The following is an 18,731-nucleotide window of genomic DNA, read 5'->3' as shown; positions in this document are numbered from 1 at the left end:
CCAGTAAGTTTCACTTTTATACTCCTGAACACGGCCGATTACATCATCATCAAGGCCATCATTCAATAATAAATAAATAAAAAATAACCACCTTTCGAGGCCATTTTCCCCCGCAAAGCAGGGGTTGGCCTTTTTCGGGAACCGTGGTTGTTGTTGTTTTTTGGTCCCCTTTTTGAAGCAATGTTTTACGGCCGGATGCCCTTCCTGACGCCAACCCTTTTTGCCGCCTTTAACGACAAACAGGGAATTACCAGTAAACTGGTACTCAATTAGCCGACCTCGGAAGGATGACAGGCTGAGTCAACCCCCCTGGCGTTAATTCAGCGATCGACCGGGATTCGAACCCAGGATCCTAGGATCCTAAGCTGGCACCCTAGCCGCTAGCCCAACACCAGGGCATCATTCAATGCAGATACAATATTTTGGATTATGTCCAAGTAGATCGGAGGTTGTACCACGTACAAGCTAGAGGAATGCAGACATCTTGGCGCCCAGGGGGCATCTTGACTTGTACGAAAATACATACATTCATTTTTAATATAACCTGCCCCTGCTCCATATAAAATCAACATTATCATTTAACATTCAAAAATTATAAAACAATGTCCCCTGCGAGATGCCTGCATTTATCAATCGAGGACAAAAGCCATTGTGACCGAGCCAACCCCACACGTCCACGCGGGGAGAACTGCCTTTCACCCCCACCTCACCTCTCACTGGCTGCACTCGATACACGGTGCTCAGGACAGAATTAATTTTAACAAAACAGCATAGCCTCCACTGTATTCCAACCAACCATATGATTATCCGCTTAAACCACATTTTACCTTGCAACATCCTCATACTCATTAGATATATATCAGTGTGTAGGTATGTGTCTACTTGTAAATGTTAATTTAAAATCTTCTACAACTTAAGGCCAAAAGCCTGAGGCACAATACGTGCTAAATCCATTCACTGCTATCGTACTGCACCCTTCCGATATATATTTGATGATCCTTGCTTTACACTGAAAGGAACACTTGTGTGAAAGGCATGACAATGCAGTGATTTATTCAGCTCTGTGAGATTAGCTCCAAAAGCTGTGGTCACTGCTTCTGATCTGTCTTGTTTGTTCATCGTGTTAATCATGTCAGGAATGTGTTCCCATGCCGTTTTCTCCATACTTCTTTGGTCCTGTTGTATTTATTTTTTTATGTCTCTTGACAAAGTCGCCGGAGGCATTATGTTTTCAGGTTGTCCGTCCGGCTGTCCATCCGTCCATTCGTGATAGGTTTTCATTACTGCGATAACTTGAGAATGGCTGAAGGGATCTTAGTCAAACTTGGTGCATGTATGTATGATGAGGTATAGATGAAGGGATTAGATTTTGGGCTCAAGTGGTCAAATGTCAAAGTCTGTAATATGTCTAACTTGAGAACGGCTGAAGTGATCTAATTCAAACTTGGTACAGGTATGTATAATGATGTAAATATTAACTGATCAGACTTTGGGGTCAAAAGTCAAAGTCTGTAATAGGTCTATAACTTGAGAACGACTAAAGGGATCGAGTTCAAACTTGGAACATATGTATGATGATGTAAAGATTAAATGATTAGATTTTGGGGTCCCAAGGTCATAGGTTAGAGGTCATGTCAGGTAAAAATGTGATAAATTGAGAACAGCTGAATGGATTTAAATCAAACTTGGTACAAGTATTATAATGATGTAATAATGTGGGCAGAGGCATATCAGTCGACGTTGTGACGTCGAAGAGTGCCATTCTAGTTATTATTTGTCTTGGCTAGTCCATGTGCTGGTGGTTTATATTTCTTGCAAATTCTCGCTTTCTTCTCACCTTTGGTTTCTCCACCATCATTTTTGTTATCTTCCTTTGTCAACAAAAATGTTCAATTAGAAAGAAACATTATAAATGGAAATATTTATATTCAGTTTGATAAGTTTCATCCTGAAGTTTCAGTTGTTATCCTCAGCAGATATCGACTCAGTAATGGATGAAGCTTTGTGACCACTGTGGTTGTGATTGTAATATCATGTCGGTATTATGGCGAAATGCTAACTTTTACTTGCAGTTACAAAACGCTCGTGTAGTGATGCATTATATCGCCTGATTTGGGCACTGTCTAAGAGTACCACATGTTCAGTAAGTATCTTGTACACTGTTGGGGATTCTCAGCCCGCAGACTGCACGCATCCCAATTGGTAAATATGTGCAGCGCATATGATATTGGAAAATATATATAATTGAAAGGACGTTATTGTTGGCCCATCATACATTGCAGCTCAGAAGATTTTTTTTTTATGCCTCTGCTGATGCATTCGCCAGAAGCATGATGTTTTCAGGTTGACCGTCCGTGTTAGGTTTTTGTTACCGCGATAACTTGAAGGGCTGAAGGGATCCAAGTCAAACTTGGTGCAGGTATGTATAATAAGGTAAAGATGAACTGATTAGATTTTGGGGACACAAGGTCAAAGGTGAGAGGTCATGTTAGGTAAAGATCCTCTCTACTCTGACCGAATCGATTGCAAGTCCAGCACAGTCGAGCCAAATGCAGTCTCGCTCTGTCTGGTGTTGAGCTGTTTGTTGTGTTGGGTGCTTTTGAGTCGAGTACTGTGTGGGGTCGGTTGCTTTGCGTCTGGTTGGACACTGTCGAGTTGCGTACAACCGTATTAATGTCAACCCAAGAGGAAAGTTGTTAATGACTTTTTAGTGATGACAACTCACAATTGAGCGATGAAAGCCTGGAGGCAGGTGAGCGAACTGAATGCACTGACTGGTATACATGTCGGCGATGTGTCGTTATGGCGAGTAGGTGGAGTGTGTCTTCCTGCCATGAAGTACCTGCTGTGATTTCCCTATCTGATGAAAGTTGTGTAACAGAGAACAGAGCGTTCCAGACTGTTTGTATGAATAAGATGTTTTTGAAACAGCTCTAATTGCTTTGCATGATGCCAGGACTCGGACCTCAGGAAAACCCCATACCGGACAGGTTAGGGAAAATGTAGGCCCGCCAAATATTTTGGAGTATTTGACACAAATACAGATCGATACCGGTTGAACTTACCAATACCTGATCTCGGTTTCCAGCTCTTTGTGCACTCTCCCATCATACTCTCGGATGCCTGGAAACCAAAATTTGGTGGGCACAGCATTCGGTTTCAGTAAATTCTGAGGTTTAAGTCGCAACTCATGTTTAATTCTTTCAAAGCAATCGGGCTCAAAGTGCTCTGAGCAAAGATGTCTCGTATTGAATATTTCAGGAACTCCAGCAAGTCTCAGGTTCTTCCACCGATCCGGCTGTTTAAATGGTAAGGAATATAAACCAATGTTTTCCGTTTTGTTCCTCGTCCGATTAATCCATGTTGTTATAACAGCCAAAGGCAATGCACTGCGGCATATCACTTGGATACTAAATAGACTACTGATCATTATCGCTAACTAATATGGTGGGCTTTCCACTACACATAGGACGGATGACATAAGCAAAGGCGGGGTCTGATAATGGTGCGACCCTGCATGTACAAACTGCGCAAGGTTGTCATTGTATTGATTCACTTGTTTTTACAAGTCACAAATATTCAGAGATGTCGGTTTTGAAACGTGGATGATTAAATTTAAGCCTTTCTAAAATGGCCAGAAGTCTCTTTTAACAGAAGTCCCTTTTCTCTTTATTTCTGATGCTGTAAACATTGCTAGTGCTTTGCAAATTTTGTAAAGTGGGAAAGCAGATTATACATTCATTTTCAGGCCTTGTTGGGGAGGCAAGGCCTCACTCAGTCTGTAGTTTCAGCTTAACCAGAAAATAGATTGCAGAGATAAAATAATTTTTATTTGTCAGTGATAAACTTTTATTTATAATTTTGGCAGGCTGCAGATGCCTATGAGACGTTCAAAATATTTTTCATCTTTAGAAAGATGCAGAGCCAGAAACAACTCGTGTTCCAATGCCATCACAAAGCTCAATCACTGGGAGTAATGTGTGTGTGACACTGGCTGAAAACTACATAGCCAAGCACGAATGCCTTTACCATATTTCACTGACCGACGCACTTTTTTCACATCGATTTAATTTGTGCAATTTTACTTCACGGTTGTGCAATTTTATTTTATCAAGAGCCTCCAAAGCCAGCCTAATGGGCATCCTCTGTCATGCGAAATCTTTCCTTTGGCATCTGAACTTTTATCTACCTTACAAAGGCCGTCATCCACAGCCTGATGGAATATTTGTCTCCCTAACACGTTTCCAGTGAAACTCCCAAAATCCGGGCTCACTGCTCACCTGCACTCATTGGTTTCTTTTCTACCTCACTCGTGGAACCAACTTGCTCAGACCCTTCAGTCTAAGTGCTTCAAGACAGCTGGTCATCACCATCTGCAGTCATCTCCCATGAATACCTATTTATCTTTTGTATCATCATTAGCCCTCCATAAGCCCACCTCTTTGTGTTTCCAGGTTGTTGGGTTTCCCCCACTCCTTTACTCTTCCCTTTGATTTTTATTATTATTATTATTATTTTCCATTTTTGCTTATTCCCCAGTTTTACCTTCCATTTCTGTGATTGAGCTTTTATGCTTGTATCCCTTGTGCTCACCCCATGTTCTTCTCCACCTCCCCTTGCTCTTCTCCTTCCCCATGTCCTTTCTTCCTCCACATTTCCTGTTTAATCCCTATACCTTGCTGTCAGTGTTCGTCCCCCTCCGCTTCCCACATTTCAGCTGTCCTTTTTGTTGTTATATCCCGGTCCATTCTGTGTTTGAGCCTCAACATTAGCCTCCACTGTGTACACAAAATTAAGAGACTAAAACACTGCTTGGTTTGCATCGCTTGCTTGGTTCATAACTCATTCACTTCTCCCATCTGTTTTTTTCCCCAGCATTATTGGCGAACATGAAACCCAAGAAATTCCTCAATACAGCCCCATCTTTGTCTCCAGCAACTACCATTTGGAGGTCTGAGATGGTTTGGGGGGAAGGGGTTGTCCTTTTGTCTTCGACCGTCTTTTGTGCTATGAACTTGTGCATGTGGAATTGTGACTGGCTGCAGCAAGAAAAATTTCAATCGTTTTTGTGAATTTTGTTTGTTTTAACTTTTTTTATATTTTTAATTCGGAACATTTTGAGTAGGTTGCAAACACGATGATCAGCAAGAGAAGATAACTTTTTTAAAATGATGACCATATTGAGTCTTATTCTAGAAGTATGCATGTAGTCTTGCTGTTATTGCCCAGCAATGTTATATTTTTTAACTATTGATATTAGTAATGACTATATTGGAGTTTTTTGAGGGGTTTTTTTAAAGGGAATGTTTTTAATTGTGACACGTTGTGTTTCAGTCTGATCTCGTGAATAGTCCATGTGGAACATCTTTAAGTTTTTTTCAGTTGAACTACATTGATACTGTGGGATCATGAAATGGAGCTTTGGATACTTGCATTAAAAACATAAGGAACACTTTCTAGTGAAAGTATCCCAGTGTCCTTGTGTTTTTTTCCAACATATATCAAAGTACCACTCAAAACAGTTTTACAAGTTTCTTTTCTTCCAGAACCTGTTTGCTTATATATGCAGCTCACAAATTTACTTGTAGCTAATATGGATTGAAACGTGCCTTCTTGGGATTATATGTGAGCACAGTAACTGGTGGTTCATGCTTGCATTGGTCAAGCGGACCTGGTTGTCAACATTTGAACGTTAACTAGTTATAAATGGGCAGCCGTATCACTGATGCGTCTTTCTAATGGATTGCCAAAAATGTGACTAACTACCCAAATTTTAGCACAACTAACCACCCAAAGGTTGCAGAAACGTACATCTCCGAACTAGTTTGGAGGCATTTGTTGTGTATTGCAGTACACCATTTTGCCTTTTTTCCTGATCCAAGAGGCTTAAGTTAGGAAAATCCATAGATGAGCTGTTGATATTCCATTACGGGATTCGTTCCTGAGGTCCGTCCCAGACGGTGCCGGGACGCTTATGAGCAGAAGAGGTGATCAGCCTTTGAGTTGGGAAGCAGCCTGACCATCACTAATGGATCGGCGCCCTGCTAGTGGCGAACGCGGGAAGGTAGAATATGAAAGCTTCAAGCAGGCTTTGATGCCAGGTTGGTATTGCAACGTACATGCTGTTCAAACTCTTAGTGTGAGCAACTCGTAGCTGATCCTCAACTTCTTCTTTCCTGTTGGGGGGTTCACATGCTGTGCAGGCATTGGACACATACCCACTCTACATGGCTCCCAGAGAGAAGCTGTTTTTCTGCCCGCACGTGTGCTCACCGCTTTGCTTGCAACGTGTACGACCCAGCAGGACTGACATATACCGAGGTCGTAATCCACTTCTCATCCCTCTGCTCTACGACTTTCAACGCATATGTGCTCGTCGCAACATCGCTCGTAAGGTGCATTAGCCTGGACATCCACTTTATCTGTAAACTACTGAATAAGCTGCTCACCTCTTTTATACAGTGACCAAAACGTTGCTGATGTCTCATTTGCTTTACCTTTGGTGCGTATTGAAATGGTAAGCATGAAATGGGTGCTAAAAAGATTGTTGTGTTTCGAATGTATTATGTATTTTCCACAGTGAAAGTTTAGCTCTGAAAGGGGCACTGTGACTCAATCATTACATTTGCTGGTATCGAAAGAAGTAGCTTTGGTTCAATCTGGCCCCTGTTAAAAAGGAAAACACAATTGAAGGTCATGTACAATTGCATTCACATTATTCTCAGTAAATACTGAAATCTAGGTGTTTGGTAAGCAGGGGCCTTCACAATATTTTGCTTGTTATAAAAGACAGTTAGTTAACAAGCTTCTGAGCTTCGAGCACGTTTTCAAGACTCAATATATTCTGATCTCTCCTCTCAATGGCAGTGCTGACATAATTTGGCTTTCCACAGAGCAATACTTTATTTATTGGATAATTATTGCATGCTTGCTGGAAATACTTAGATGCTTCCTCCAAATTCGACAACTGCACATCGCCTTTGTTTTGGTCAAAAACTCATGGAAGCCACATATTTCAACTGGACTGTCCCGAAACCCTTACGACACACACACACACACACACACACACACACACACACACACACACACACACACACACGCACTCGCACTCGCACACGCACTCGCACTCGCACTCGCACTCGCACTCGCACTCGCACTCGCACTCTCACACACTCTCACACACTCTCACACACACTCACACACACTCACACACACACACACACTCACTCACACACACACACACACTCACACACACACACTCACTCACACTCACACCCAAATCCTGAGGACGAATTAAATATGGTTCATTAAAGTTTTTTGGAATATTACTGACACTTTTTTTTTTAAATACAAGATCGAGGCTCGTGGTAAGAGCTAGCACATTAAACACACATTAGCACATAAAAGATATACGGACACACGAGAGCGAAAGCATAAACAGACACATAAAACAAGAAAGGGAGGTGGAGACGAGATGTGGCGAGAGAGGGAAGCACACAAGCACAACAGTCGAGAACGGGGACATCGGGAGATGGCCTTCTCCTGCGTCAGGAGGAGAAGACTAAGGGAGAGGGCTGGGAGGGAAGGGGTACACGGTATAAAACAAATTGATACCATTAGGAATGAAGTCAGAGATTGAAAGAGGTTTATTTGGGGAGTATTAACAGGTGTAGAAAAGATCAAGGTTTTGGATGGGGGAAGATAACAGATGGTAGTGAACAGCTGTTTTAAAGACCTGGAGGGAGGAGTGGGATTGAAGAGAGTGTGGGAGTTTGTTCCAGAGGCAGGAAAAAAGAGGATTAAAAGAGTGAAGGTCAGCAGAGAGTCTTGATTTTGGCAGTATCACAAGAAAATGGTTGCTGGCAGTTCTTGTGCATCCTGCAGGAATATTTGGGGGTGACAGCACAGACAGAGCTGGGGGAGCTAGGCCAGAGATGTCTGTAGAAGACAGAAAGACCACCAAACCTGCCTGTGGTGAGCGAGTGAAAGGCTTTCAGAATCGGCTTCATCATGGGAGATACCAATGATCCTGAAAGCTTTGGTTTCTACAACGTGAAGCCGAGCTATGTGTGAGGCAGGAGCACCAGTCCAGAGGGGAGAGCAGTATTCCATTGAGCTATGGATGAAAGCCTTGTATGTGGTGAGGAGCTCAGGTGTGCCAAGGAAGGACTTCGCACGACGGAGGATGCCCAGTTGGCGACTGGCTTTGGAGGCCAGCTTGGAAATGTGGTTTTCCCAGGAAAGATCATGGCAGATAGTGAGGCTCAAAAGCTTGAGTGACAGAACTTCTTCAATAGGATTGTTGAGAAAGTAGATGGGAGTGTTTTCCAGACGGGCTTTTTGGAGAGACGTAGTGAGAGTGTGAGATTTGTCAGGATTTAGACATGTTCCACTTGTTTGACCAGTTTGTGAATTTGTCCAGGTCTGCAGAGAGTGAAGGGGCTGCTGCCTGCCGATCTGATGGTTGAGATATGGCACGGCAGAGGGTGGAGTCATCAGCAAAGAGGTGGAGAGGATTTTCCAGAGAGTCAGAAAGATCATTGATGAATACCAAAAAAAAGCACAGGGCCCAGAACACTGCCTTCAGCAACTCCAGCCTGAACAGGAAGGAGAGATGAGAGAATTCCATTCAGGGCCACGCGTTGATTGTGACCAGAGAGGGAGTCTGCAAGCCATGCATGGATATTTCCATAGATACCATTAGTCAGGTTCACTATGTTAACAAATATAATTTCGTTCAAAATTTTGGTAGATTAGCAAAACTATACATTTCTGGAATACTCAGAGCATGAGGAATCCAAAAATTAATGTTTGCATTTGCATAGACACCTTTGCGAAAATGACACTCAGGGCAGTGATGAAGAATCAGGTTCACTATGTTAACAAATATAATTTCGTTCAAAATTTTGGGAGATTAGCAAACCTGTACATTTTTGGAATCATCAGAGCATGAAGAATCCGAAAATCGATGTTGGCATTTGCACAGACACCTGCATGGCCGCCATTTTGGATTTTCAAAATGGCCGCCATAAAATACATATTTTGCGCTATCTCGGCTTCTAGTCAACCTAGAAACTGAATTAAATATGCTAATCCTATGTTTTCTGGGTTAAGGAATCCAATAAAGGCCTCAAAATAGTGCTCAGGATTATAGAAAAGCAACAAACAAAGGTAATTGAAAACCATTGTCTTTATATTTGTGATATAACTGTATTACATAATACATGATATTGCAAGTCCTTTGAAGTTATAGGTGTGGGTTTATAAAGCAAGAAAGCAGCCTTGTTAGTATCAGATTGAACTATAAGTCCTATACACAGGATCTACTAGGTCTACACCGTTCAGGAATATACTTTTACAGATCTTCATCACTGTCCTGAGGGTCATTTTCGCAAAGGTGTCTATGCAAATGCAAACATTAATTTTTGGATTCCTCATGCTCTGAGTATTCCAGAAATGTATAGTTTTGCTAATCTACCAAAATTTTGAACGAAAAAACATAGTGAACCTGACTACATAGGAGGAGAGTTTGGTGAGCAGAGCGGGGTGCCAGACCGTATCGAAGGCACGAGATATGTCAAGGGAGACGGCTCTGATTTCCTGTTTGGTGTTGAGGGTCTCCATCCATTGTTAAGACAGCAGATGCAGCATATCCAGAGTAGAAATTTCCTGGTCTGAATCCAAATTGATGATCAGAGATCAAGCCATTTGAGAATAGGAAGGATTTAATATCAGAAGCGATGATGGAGTCCATGACCTTGCTGATTATTGGGAGCAGACTGATTGGTCTGTAGTTGCGAGGATCTGTTTTTGCACTTTTTTATGTAAATTGGTAATGTTGGCTGATTTGAGGTAATGGAAGGGAGGGGATGGAGGGGGAATAAACACCAGAAAGATATTTCACCAGATTCCACCAGGATGTGGAGGAGGGAGACAGGTTTGAGAGTTCAGTCTTGAGAGTAGAGCGATATTGTTTGCTGGTTCTCCTGAGGTTCTCCTGAGGGTAGGCACACACTTGTTCCGAGCTTTGTGAAAGGAATTGAGATTGCCTTCTGTTGGATTTGCCTTCCAGGAGGTGAAGGCAAGTTGTTTCATGGCAACTGCCTCACCACAATATTCTGTGTAATATGGACGAAAGGAAGGGTATGACAACTGAAGACGAGATGGGATAAATATGTACATGAGAGAGAGCAATTTACTTTGGAAGAATTCCCAGGATGAGTTTATGTCAGAGGCAGTAGAGATGGGAGACCAGTCCAGATGATTGATGGCTGCTTGAAAACCATGCCAGTCGGCCTGAGTGAAATGCCAGACTCGTCGACGCTGAGGAGGCTCTCTGAGAATGGCCAGAGAGATGTCCACTTTAACAAGGAAATGAACAGATGGAGCGATTGGAGCAGAAGAAGAACAGCAAACATTTGCAGGGAAGTTGGTCACAACCAAGTCTAGAAGAGATGATGTTCCGTTGACTGAAATTTGGGTCGGGAAATTGACAGATTGTGTCAGTCCCAATGAGTCGCAGAAGTCCTTTGCTGAGGTGCCGTGGCTGGTGAGAAAGGTACCCACACCCAGCCAGCTGGCATGATGACAGTTGAAGTTGGATGCAATGATGGAAATTTCCAGATGTTATGTCAGAATAATGCTGTGAATGTTGAGACAGTACAGGCATTGAATACAGTCACTTCTGGTGATGGTAGAGTCTTTAAAAAGAGATGACCATCAGAACCTTTTGTGACCACCATTTGCGTCGATAACTGCAGTACAACGTCTGTGCATGGAATGACTAATGTGGTTGACAACGTTTATATGGATCCTCCACCATACCTGGAGCATGGCTGTTTGAACCTGATCAGCTGTCCTTGGTCTGGGGTGCACGTTGTTCAAGCGTGTCTGAACAGCATTCCAAACATGTTCTGTTGGATTCAGATCGGGACTGCGAACTGGAAAAGGCATTCTGTTGATGTGGTGGAGCAAGAAGGCTTGTGTTATCCTGATGGTGATTTTGAGTCAGCACTGGATCACTAGTTGGTTGCCTGCATTGCAGCCCTCTTTCACAAAGTCTGCGTCGGACCGTTTCGGGGTTGATAAGCTTGCCATGGATTCCAACAGTGTTGTGGGCCGTTTCACTGGCTCACTGGAACTATTGTTGCAGGTGATTGTGATGAATGTGTCGATCCTGACGTGCTGTTATCACCCTTGGTCTGCCTAAGTGCTGGCAGTCATTGGTAATATTGTTTTCATTCAATCTCTCCTGGAGTCAATAAATGGTGGACACGTGGACGTTGAAAGTGTTGGCAACACACTGTGCACTCTCACCAGCTTGCAGTTGTCCAGTGAGGCTCTCCCTATTAAACTGTCGCATTTGTGGCATTTTCATTACTGACGTTAGTTGACTGATGCAAGAACAACACAAGGCAGGCACCACACCTCCACGGACAATTTGTGATCCTTGTCGCACACATGCAGCAAGTGTGCATGCACCCCATCGTAACCTTAACTTTGAACATTGGCAACGCTAAATATCACGTGATACATGTCCACCAAACACGCCGTCAGTGCCGTATCGGAGCTTGCAACAAAACCTCGTCCAAAAACAACTAGATTCATTACCTGGTGGTGTCGTATTGTAATATACCAAAAAATAAAAAGATATTCGATTCGTCCTCAAGATTTGTGCTTATTTTGGTGTTCAGTGTACCTATTATTGTGGTTCAAAAATAAAAAAACTGGAGGTTCCAGGGAACCTGAACTCAACTGGTCTATATCAATATGGTTAGAATATGCATAATACAACCACAAACTATGTAGTTTATATGTGCTAAAGAGGTACAGTAACGTTGAAGGTATCTCATGTTTAAACAGGAAACTAGAAAAAATTGAGTTTTAAGTGAGGCATGAAAAGCAAAACAACAACTACAAATATGGCCGCCCTGCCGCGCCCATTTTTGGGCATGCAACGCCCAAATGCAATCCCAAACTAGTTTATGTCTTAAAGATGCTGCATAACAAGTTTCATCAAATTTAATCAATATTTGTGACTTTTAGAGCATAGAGCGTTTTTCTTAGCTCTTTCACGAGCCTCGATCTTGTATTAAAAAATTAAAAAATAAAAAAGGTCGAATTGTTTACAGACGACAGACAGACAGACATACAGGAAGACGACAGACGACCACTGGGTGTCGACAAAAACTCAGCTGGACATCGTCCAGTTGAGTTAACAAAACAGACCACTGACCTCTATGCGATGTGAAAACAATTGGCCTTGTGCTTCGACCTCATCATGGGAGATGGCAATACTGACAAGACTTTTGGATTCCATATGTTCCAGAAGAAGCAGATGTAATGCTAGGTAAAGCAGTACTCCCTTGCGATCCGGACAAGGTCGTTGTATAACTAAGAATAGTTCTGATTTTGCAAGGAATTGCTGGAATGGTAGATCATTGCCAATTCTGTGGCTGGATTTGGAGTCCAACTTTGTAATATGGTGAAGCTAGAAGAGGTCATGGTTGATGGTGATGCCTCAAAGTTAATGATACTGAACCTCTGCTAGCAACTGACGGATGCCTATCTGCCAGAAGGGGGTTGATGCACCGTGTGCTCCCTGCAGAAACCTTGGGGGAAGGTAGTGGACAAGGCACAAAAAGAGCAGAGGGTGCACGACCAGAAAGGATGTGGTAGGAGACACAGACCATCAACCTGTCCGTGATGTCAAAGTGATTGGCCCATAGACCCAGCTTCAACGCAGGGGATTCCAATGATCTTGAGAGCTTTGGTTTCCACAGCATCAAGCTGAGCAACGTATGAGAAAGGGGAGCCATTCCAGAGGAGAGGGCAGTGCTCCATCAAGCTGCTGTTGAAGGCTTTGTCGGTGGATAGGAGTTCAGGTGTGCCAAGGGAGGACTTGTATGATGGACTGGCTTTGAAGGCCAGCCATTGGCTTTGAAGGCCAACTTTGAAATCTGGTTTGCCCAATAAAGATCATGGCTGAGTGAGACCCAGGTGTTTGATTGACTGAACTTCCCCAAGAGGATTGTTGGGAAGTAGATAGGAGGGTTTTCTGAACTGTCCTTTCGCAGAAAGAGAGCGATCAAGATTGATTGATAGACTTATTGATTGATTGATACATTAATTGGTTGATATATTGATTGATTGATTTGTCAGGATTGAAAGGCATATTCCAAGTGTTTGACCATCTTGTGATTTTTGTCAATGTATGAAGAGCGGGAAGAGGCTGCAGCTTGTCTGTCTGAAGGATAAGGGATGTCACTGCAGAGGGTAGAGTCATCAGCAAACAGATAGAGGATTTTCCAGAGTCAGTGAGATCATTTCTGAAGATCAGGAATAGGACTAGGCCCAGAACACTGCCTTGGGGCACTCCTGCCTTGACGAGATGAAATGAAAGGATTCCGTTGAGAGAAACGCATTGGCCATGAGAGTAGAGGAAGTCAGTAAGCCATGTGTGGTCTTGTCGTTGGATGCCATCGGCAGAGATTTTGGAGAGTAAAGCAGGATGCCAGACTATCAAAAGCACAAAATATATGTCAAGAGAGTCAGACTGGAGTCTGGAGTCAGATCTGGAGTCAGATCCATCCACTGTTGGGTGAGTCGGAGCCACGTGTCCAAGGTGGAGTGACCTGGTCTGAATCCAAATTGGTGATTTGAGAGAAGGATGCATTAATGGATTTCATGACCTTGTTGATGATTGGAAGTAAACCGATAGGTCTGTAGTTGAGGGAATCTGTTTTTGCACCTTTTTATTTATTTCAGTGATGTTGGCAGATTTACAAGCTGATGGAAGATGACCTAGAGCAAATGATGGGATGAAAAGCAGACGGGGGATGTGCAAGAGTAGGAGAGAAAGTTTTTAGGACACATGCGCTGATGCTGGCCAGTCCAGGTGCAGAGTCAGAGTTGAGGATTGACAAAACCTTCAGGTGCAAAATACAGAGTCTAGGAGCAATTGAGTATGACTGGGAATGGTGGGTACAGAGAGAAGGGTTGGGGACACAAAATTTTGAAGCAAACACAGAATTGAGGAATTCAGCCTTCTCGCGAGCAGAGTCGGCTGTGGTGCCATTTGGAGTGAGGGAAGGGATGAAATGGGGAGCATACTTCGCTGTGGGCTTTTTGGAATTATATGGGATTGTCTTCTATTGAGTTTGCTTTACAGCAAGAGAAGAGAAGATGTTTTCGCTCTTACATGAGCCTCGATCTTGTACACACAAAAAAAACTGCCTCACCACAGGTTTCAGTTTACCATGGGTGGGAAGAAGGGTGGGGTAATTGAAGACGAGATGGGATTATTCTGTGCATGAAAGGGAGAACGGGTTTCTGTGGAAGAATTTGCAGGCCGAGTTAACATCATGGGCAGTAGTTATGGGAGACAAGTCCTGAAGAGAGATGGCTGCTTGCAGTCCCTGCCAATCTGCTTGACGTGTCGGCATTGTGGCAGCTCTCTGAGAATAACCAGAGAGATCTTGGAGAAGATTTAAGGATTGGGATTTAAGGGAGAAATCTGGGTGGGAAAGTTCATAGATTGAGTCCGTCCCATGGAGTCACGTAATTCCTTTGCTGAAGTGCCATGGCTGGTGAGAAAGGTATAAACACCCAGGCAAGTTGCATGGTGACAATTGAAATCGTCAAATTTGATTGAGAGAGTTGGGGTGAGTGGTTAAAAATAGTTTCATGTTGTCTGAGAGAGAGATGTAGCTGTCACCCAATTAGTTTGAGTTGGGCAAATCACTTTTATCTGCACAATGGGTGTAGGTAACACAACATTGATTGATTGATGTAGCCCAAGTGCTGTGGAAGTAGGAGAAGTCCATGTTTTTCGCATTAACCTTTTGTTGAAACAAAAGGTTACTGGATTGGTAGAAGGTTGATATGTAGTGCGAGAGAATCTGAGATACATCTTGATCTTCATTGTCCACCTGGATAACCAACCACGACTTAACAATCTACAAAATATCCCTGACTTCATAATCGGAGGGGACCTCAATGCAAAAACCCCTCCTGGTTAACCAACCAAGACAAGAGGTACACTAATTCCAGAACAAGTAGACCATTTAAATATCCTTAATGAGCAGAACACATCCATTAGAGTCAGTCTCCACACCCAGAACTCTCCCACATCCCCTGATATAACTCAATGCACATTATTTCTGACCTTTCATTGGATCACCTAACTATTATCATCATTAATTATCTCAACCTGAAATCAATTTCTAAACATAACAGAAGAACATATACCAACTTTCACAAAACCAACTATTCTAATTTCACACGGTACATTGGCTAAGCTTTTACAAATTATCACTTCCTTGCGTTCAATTCAATAGACACAGCAGTAAAACATTTTAACAAAATAGTGGCAATGACATCCAAACAATGTATCCCAAAAGGCCATATACTAAATTTCAAGGCCAACTTCACAACAGAACTAAAACAATTAATGTGTTCGCTCTTACGCGAGCCTTGACTCTGTATACAAAAAAAAAAACTAATTAAAAAAAAAAAAAAACTTCATTAAACAGAGAAATACGAATAAAAGAAAAGGTTCGCCTCAACCTTCACAATCAACACAAAATTATTATCTTGAACAACACAATTTTCACACTTATCAACACAATCACCACCCTCACCAACAAACAAAACCAGAAAAATTGGGAAAAATCAATCTGCCTTCAACATAAAACAATCACAAACAGAAAAATTTGAGTTCTATACAAACGACACCCTGTGCAGTGTTCATTAAATTTTACTTCAATTTTAATAAAACAATGATTTTTCACGATCGTTAATAAAAATGCGAAAGTTTTGTGCTATTGAAGTGGACCAGAAGCAGGAAATATTATGACAGAAGGATTGTGTATTACATTGTTCAAATATGTAATTAAATTTAAATGAAACAAATTTTGTAAAAGTTGTAAAAAATAATTTAATTTCGGTTTTACCACCATTTTCTGCAGTCTTTTACACGACCCTATCTAACATGTTACATTAGTTATTTGTGCCTTTATGATATCCTTAAAAAGAGTAAGTTTCCTGTTTGGAATGATTTTCAAATTTTTTTAAGACTGTCGGGTAGGCAGACCGAGTAAAAAAAATATTATCTCACTCCTCTATGCACATGCGTGGTCAGGACAAATTCAGAGCCAAGGTATGTTAAAACGTCTTCCTATTCATGTTTCGATTCGTGTTAAAAACCGCTGGCAGTCATTGCCACTGGCATATCATTCATTTTAAACAAGTAGTTCCTCGATCAGAAACTGATATAACAGATGGGCATGAACCAATTGCTTAACCCTGCTTTTCGCTTTGCGTGCTGAGAGTAACAACAATCAGACAAGCTCATCAACTACTACGCTTCAATCAATCACAAACCCACCATTCCTAGAAACAGATCACTCACGAAAGAATAAAGAAATTGAAAACTTGATAATGGAGCTTTACCACCTTTCAATCAGTAACAGATATTGGGGGGGCGGGGGGGGAGGGGGTTGAGGGGAGGATTTTTTTTTTGCTTGACAAAGGACAGGTTACGACTACTACCACCACTACCACTAGTACCGCTGCAGCATGTGGGGCTGCAATGACTCTTTTTGACTCCTCAGGAAAGACAGGATTAGGGTTTATGAGGAGTCAGAAGTCAGAGGGACTGTGACTGGGAGCAAAGGGGAAACAAAAGGGGAAATAAGGAAACAAATACCAGGTGAACAAAAAGTGGAGGGAAAGAGCTGACAAATAAATAAATTATTATACCTGGAAGGAGAGAGAACCATTGGAAAAAAAATTCTAAGAGGAGATCTGGGAGAGGTAATATACATAAAAAAGTGCAATAAATTAGAGAAGGTTGGAAATTATTTTTCCTTGTAACCTCATAATTATCTTGTACTAATTAATTGCACAGAAAACTGTTGTATTGAAAACTACAATTACCGCACTGTAGTCAACCTGCGGCAAAATCCGGTAACGGACTGATTGGGAAACATGCATTGAAAGCACTCTGAAAAGATGAACAGCACGATTGGGAAACGCATTTAAAATTTTAAACTAGACACCCTTATTCATGTCACCTTCATCATGGTTATATTAGAACGAGCTGATTAGTCACCCTGTCATGGATTGCTTAACCCCAACATGGGGCCATTTAAAAATTACGTATATAACATTTTTGGGGTCCCTCTTCGTCAATAACACTCGACTCAAACAAAGGCAATGGAAATCTGACCAACAAACCCGGGAAGTGTATAATCAGCAGAGGCCTACAGGCCTAATATGTTAGGCCCACCAGAAAACCAAGATGGCGGCCATATAATTTTGTTTCTGTGCTATGGTGGGTGAAGTCGAGTGACAGATGTGGGTGTGGTCTGGCAGCTGTCCCACCAATGGGTGCACATTTCAAAAATCGACCCCAACACTAACCACAACAACAGCAACACGAAGCTTTTGTAGACCCATGACATGTCGCAGGTAAAAACTGGAATATATCTCGGCCGGCCACATAGCAAGTAAGATCTTCTTGATGAGAGTAATTGCAAATTGGCAATCTGGAGAATGCCTTGGACGGAACCGAGGTTGAATGAAGATCAGATGGCGATAAAATTGGCAAATTCACTGGGGTCCAATGGCCTCAAGTTGCATCGAGTATAACAAAATCTTGGAAATCAGCCAACATCACCGGTTTGCACAAAAAAGGTGCAAAAACAGATCCCAGCAACTACAGACCAATCAGCCTTCTCCCAATTATCAGCAAAGTCATGGAATCCATCATTGCTTCAGATATTAAATCTTTCCTCTTCTCCAATGGCTTGATCTCTGATCATCAATTTGGTTTCAGACCTGGTCACTCTACTCTGGACATGCTGCTTCTGCTTTCTCAACAATGGATGGAGGTCCTCAACGCCAAACAGGAAATTAGAGCTGTCTCCCTTGACATTTCACGTGCCTTCGATACGGTCTGGCACCCTGCTCTGCTCACCAAACTCTCCTCCTTTGGTATCCATGGAAATCTCCACGCATGGCTGGCGGACTTCCTCTCTGGTCGTAGTCAACGTGTGGCCCTGAATGGGTTTCTCTCATCTCCTCTTCCTGTTCAGGCTGGAGTTCCCCAAGGTAGTGTTCTGGGCCCTGTGCTTTTTCTGGTCTTCATCAATGATCTCTCTGACTCTCTTGAAAATCCTCTCTATCTCTTTGCTGACGACTCTACTCTCTGTCGCTCCATTCCTCATCCCTCAGATCGGCAGTCTGCAGCCTCCTCACTCTCTGCAGACCTGGACAAAATCACAGACTGGTCAAACAAGTGGAACATGTCTTTCAATCCTGACAAATCTCACACTCTTACAATGTCTCTCCGAAAGGACCGACTGGACAACCCTCCCATCTACTTTCTCAACAATCCTCTCCAAGAAGTTCTGTCGCTCAAGCTTTTGGGTCTCACTATCTGCCATGATCTTTCTTGGGAAAACCACATTTCCAAGCTGGCCTCCAAAGCCAGTCGCCGACTGGGCATCCTCCGTCGTGCGAAGTCCTTCCTTGGCACACCTGAGCTCCTCACCACATACAAGGCTTTCATCCGCAGCTCAATGGAATACTGTTCCGCCCTCTGGGCTGGTGCTCCTGCCTCACACCTTGCTCGGCTTCACGCTGTTGAGGCCAAAGCTTTCAGAATCATTGGAATCTCCTGCGATGTAGTCAACACCGAGGGCCTTTCACTCACTCACCGCAGGCAG

At 42.6% G+C, this 18,731-nt stretch overlaps 1 protein-coding gene across 3 annotated transcripts in view; it reads left to right on the top strand.

Annotated features, from left to right (window-relative positions):
- Window positions 1-18,731, top strand: part of SETDB1 (SET domain bifurcated histone lysine methyltransferase 1) — a 209,162-nt gene that overhangs the window by 124,853 nt on the left and 65,578 nt on the right. For all 3 annotated transcript variants that reach the window (XM_068106639.2, XM_078772036.1, XM_078772037.1), the window contains 2 exons: window positions 4,876-4,951; window positions 6,204-6,395. In XM_068106639.2, the coding sequence (XP_067962740.2) occupies window positions 4,876-4,951; window positions 6,204-6,395 (268 nt within the window). The remainder of the gene's footprint in view (window positions 1-4,875; window positions 4,952-6,203; window positions 6,396-18,731) is intronic.

The sequence above is a fragment of the Myxine glutinosa genome, chromosome 2, assembly GCF_964187855.1.
Source record: "Myxine glutinosa chromosome 2, kmMyxGlut1.1, whole genome shotgun sequence".
NCBI lineage: Eukaryota > Metazoa > Chordata > Myxini > Myxiniformes > Myxinidae > Myxine > Myxine glutinosa.
Note: the sequence above shows the minus strand (reverse complement) of the source record. Positions and strands in the feature narration are given on the sequence as shown.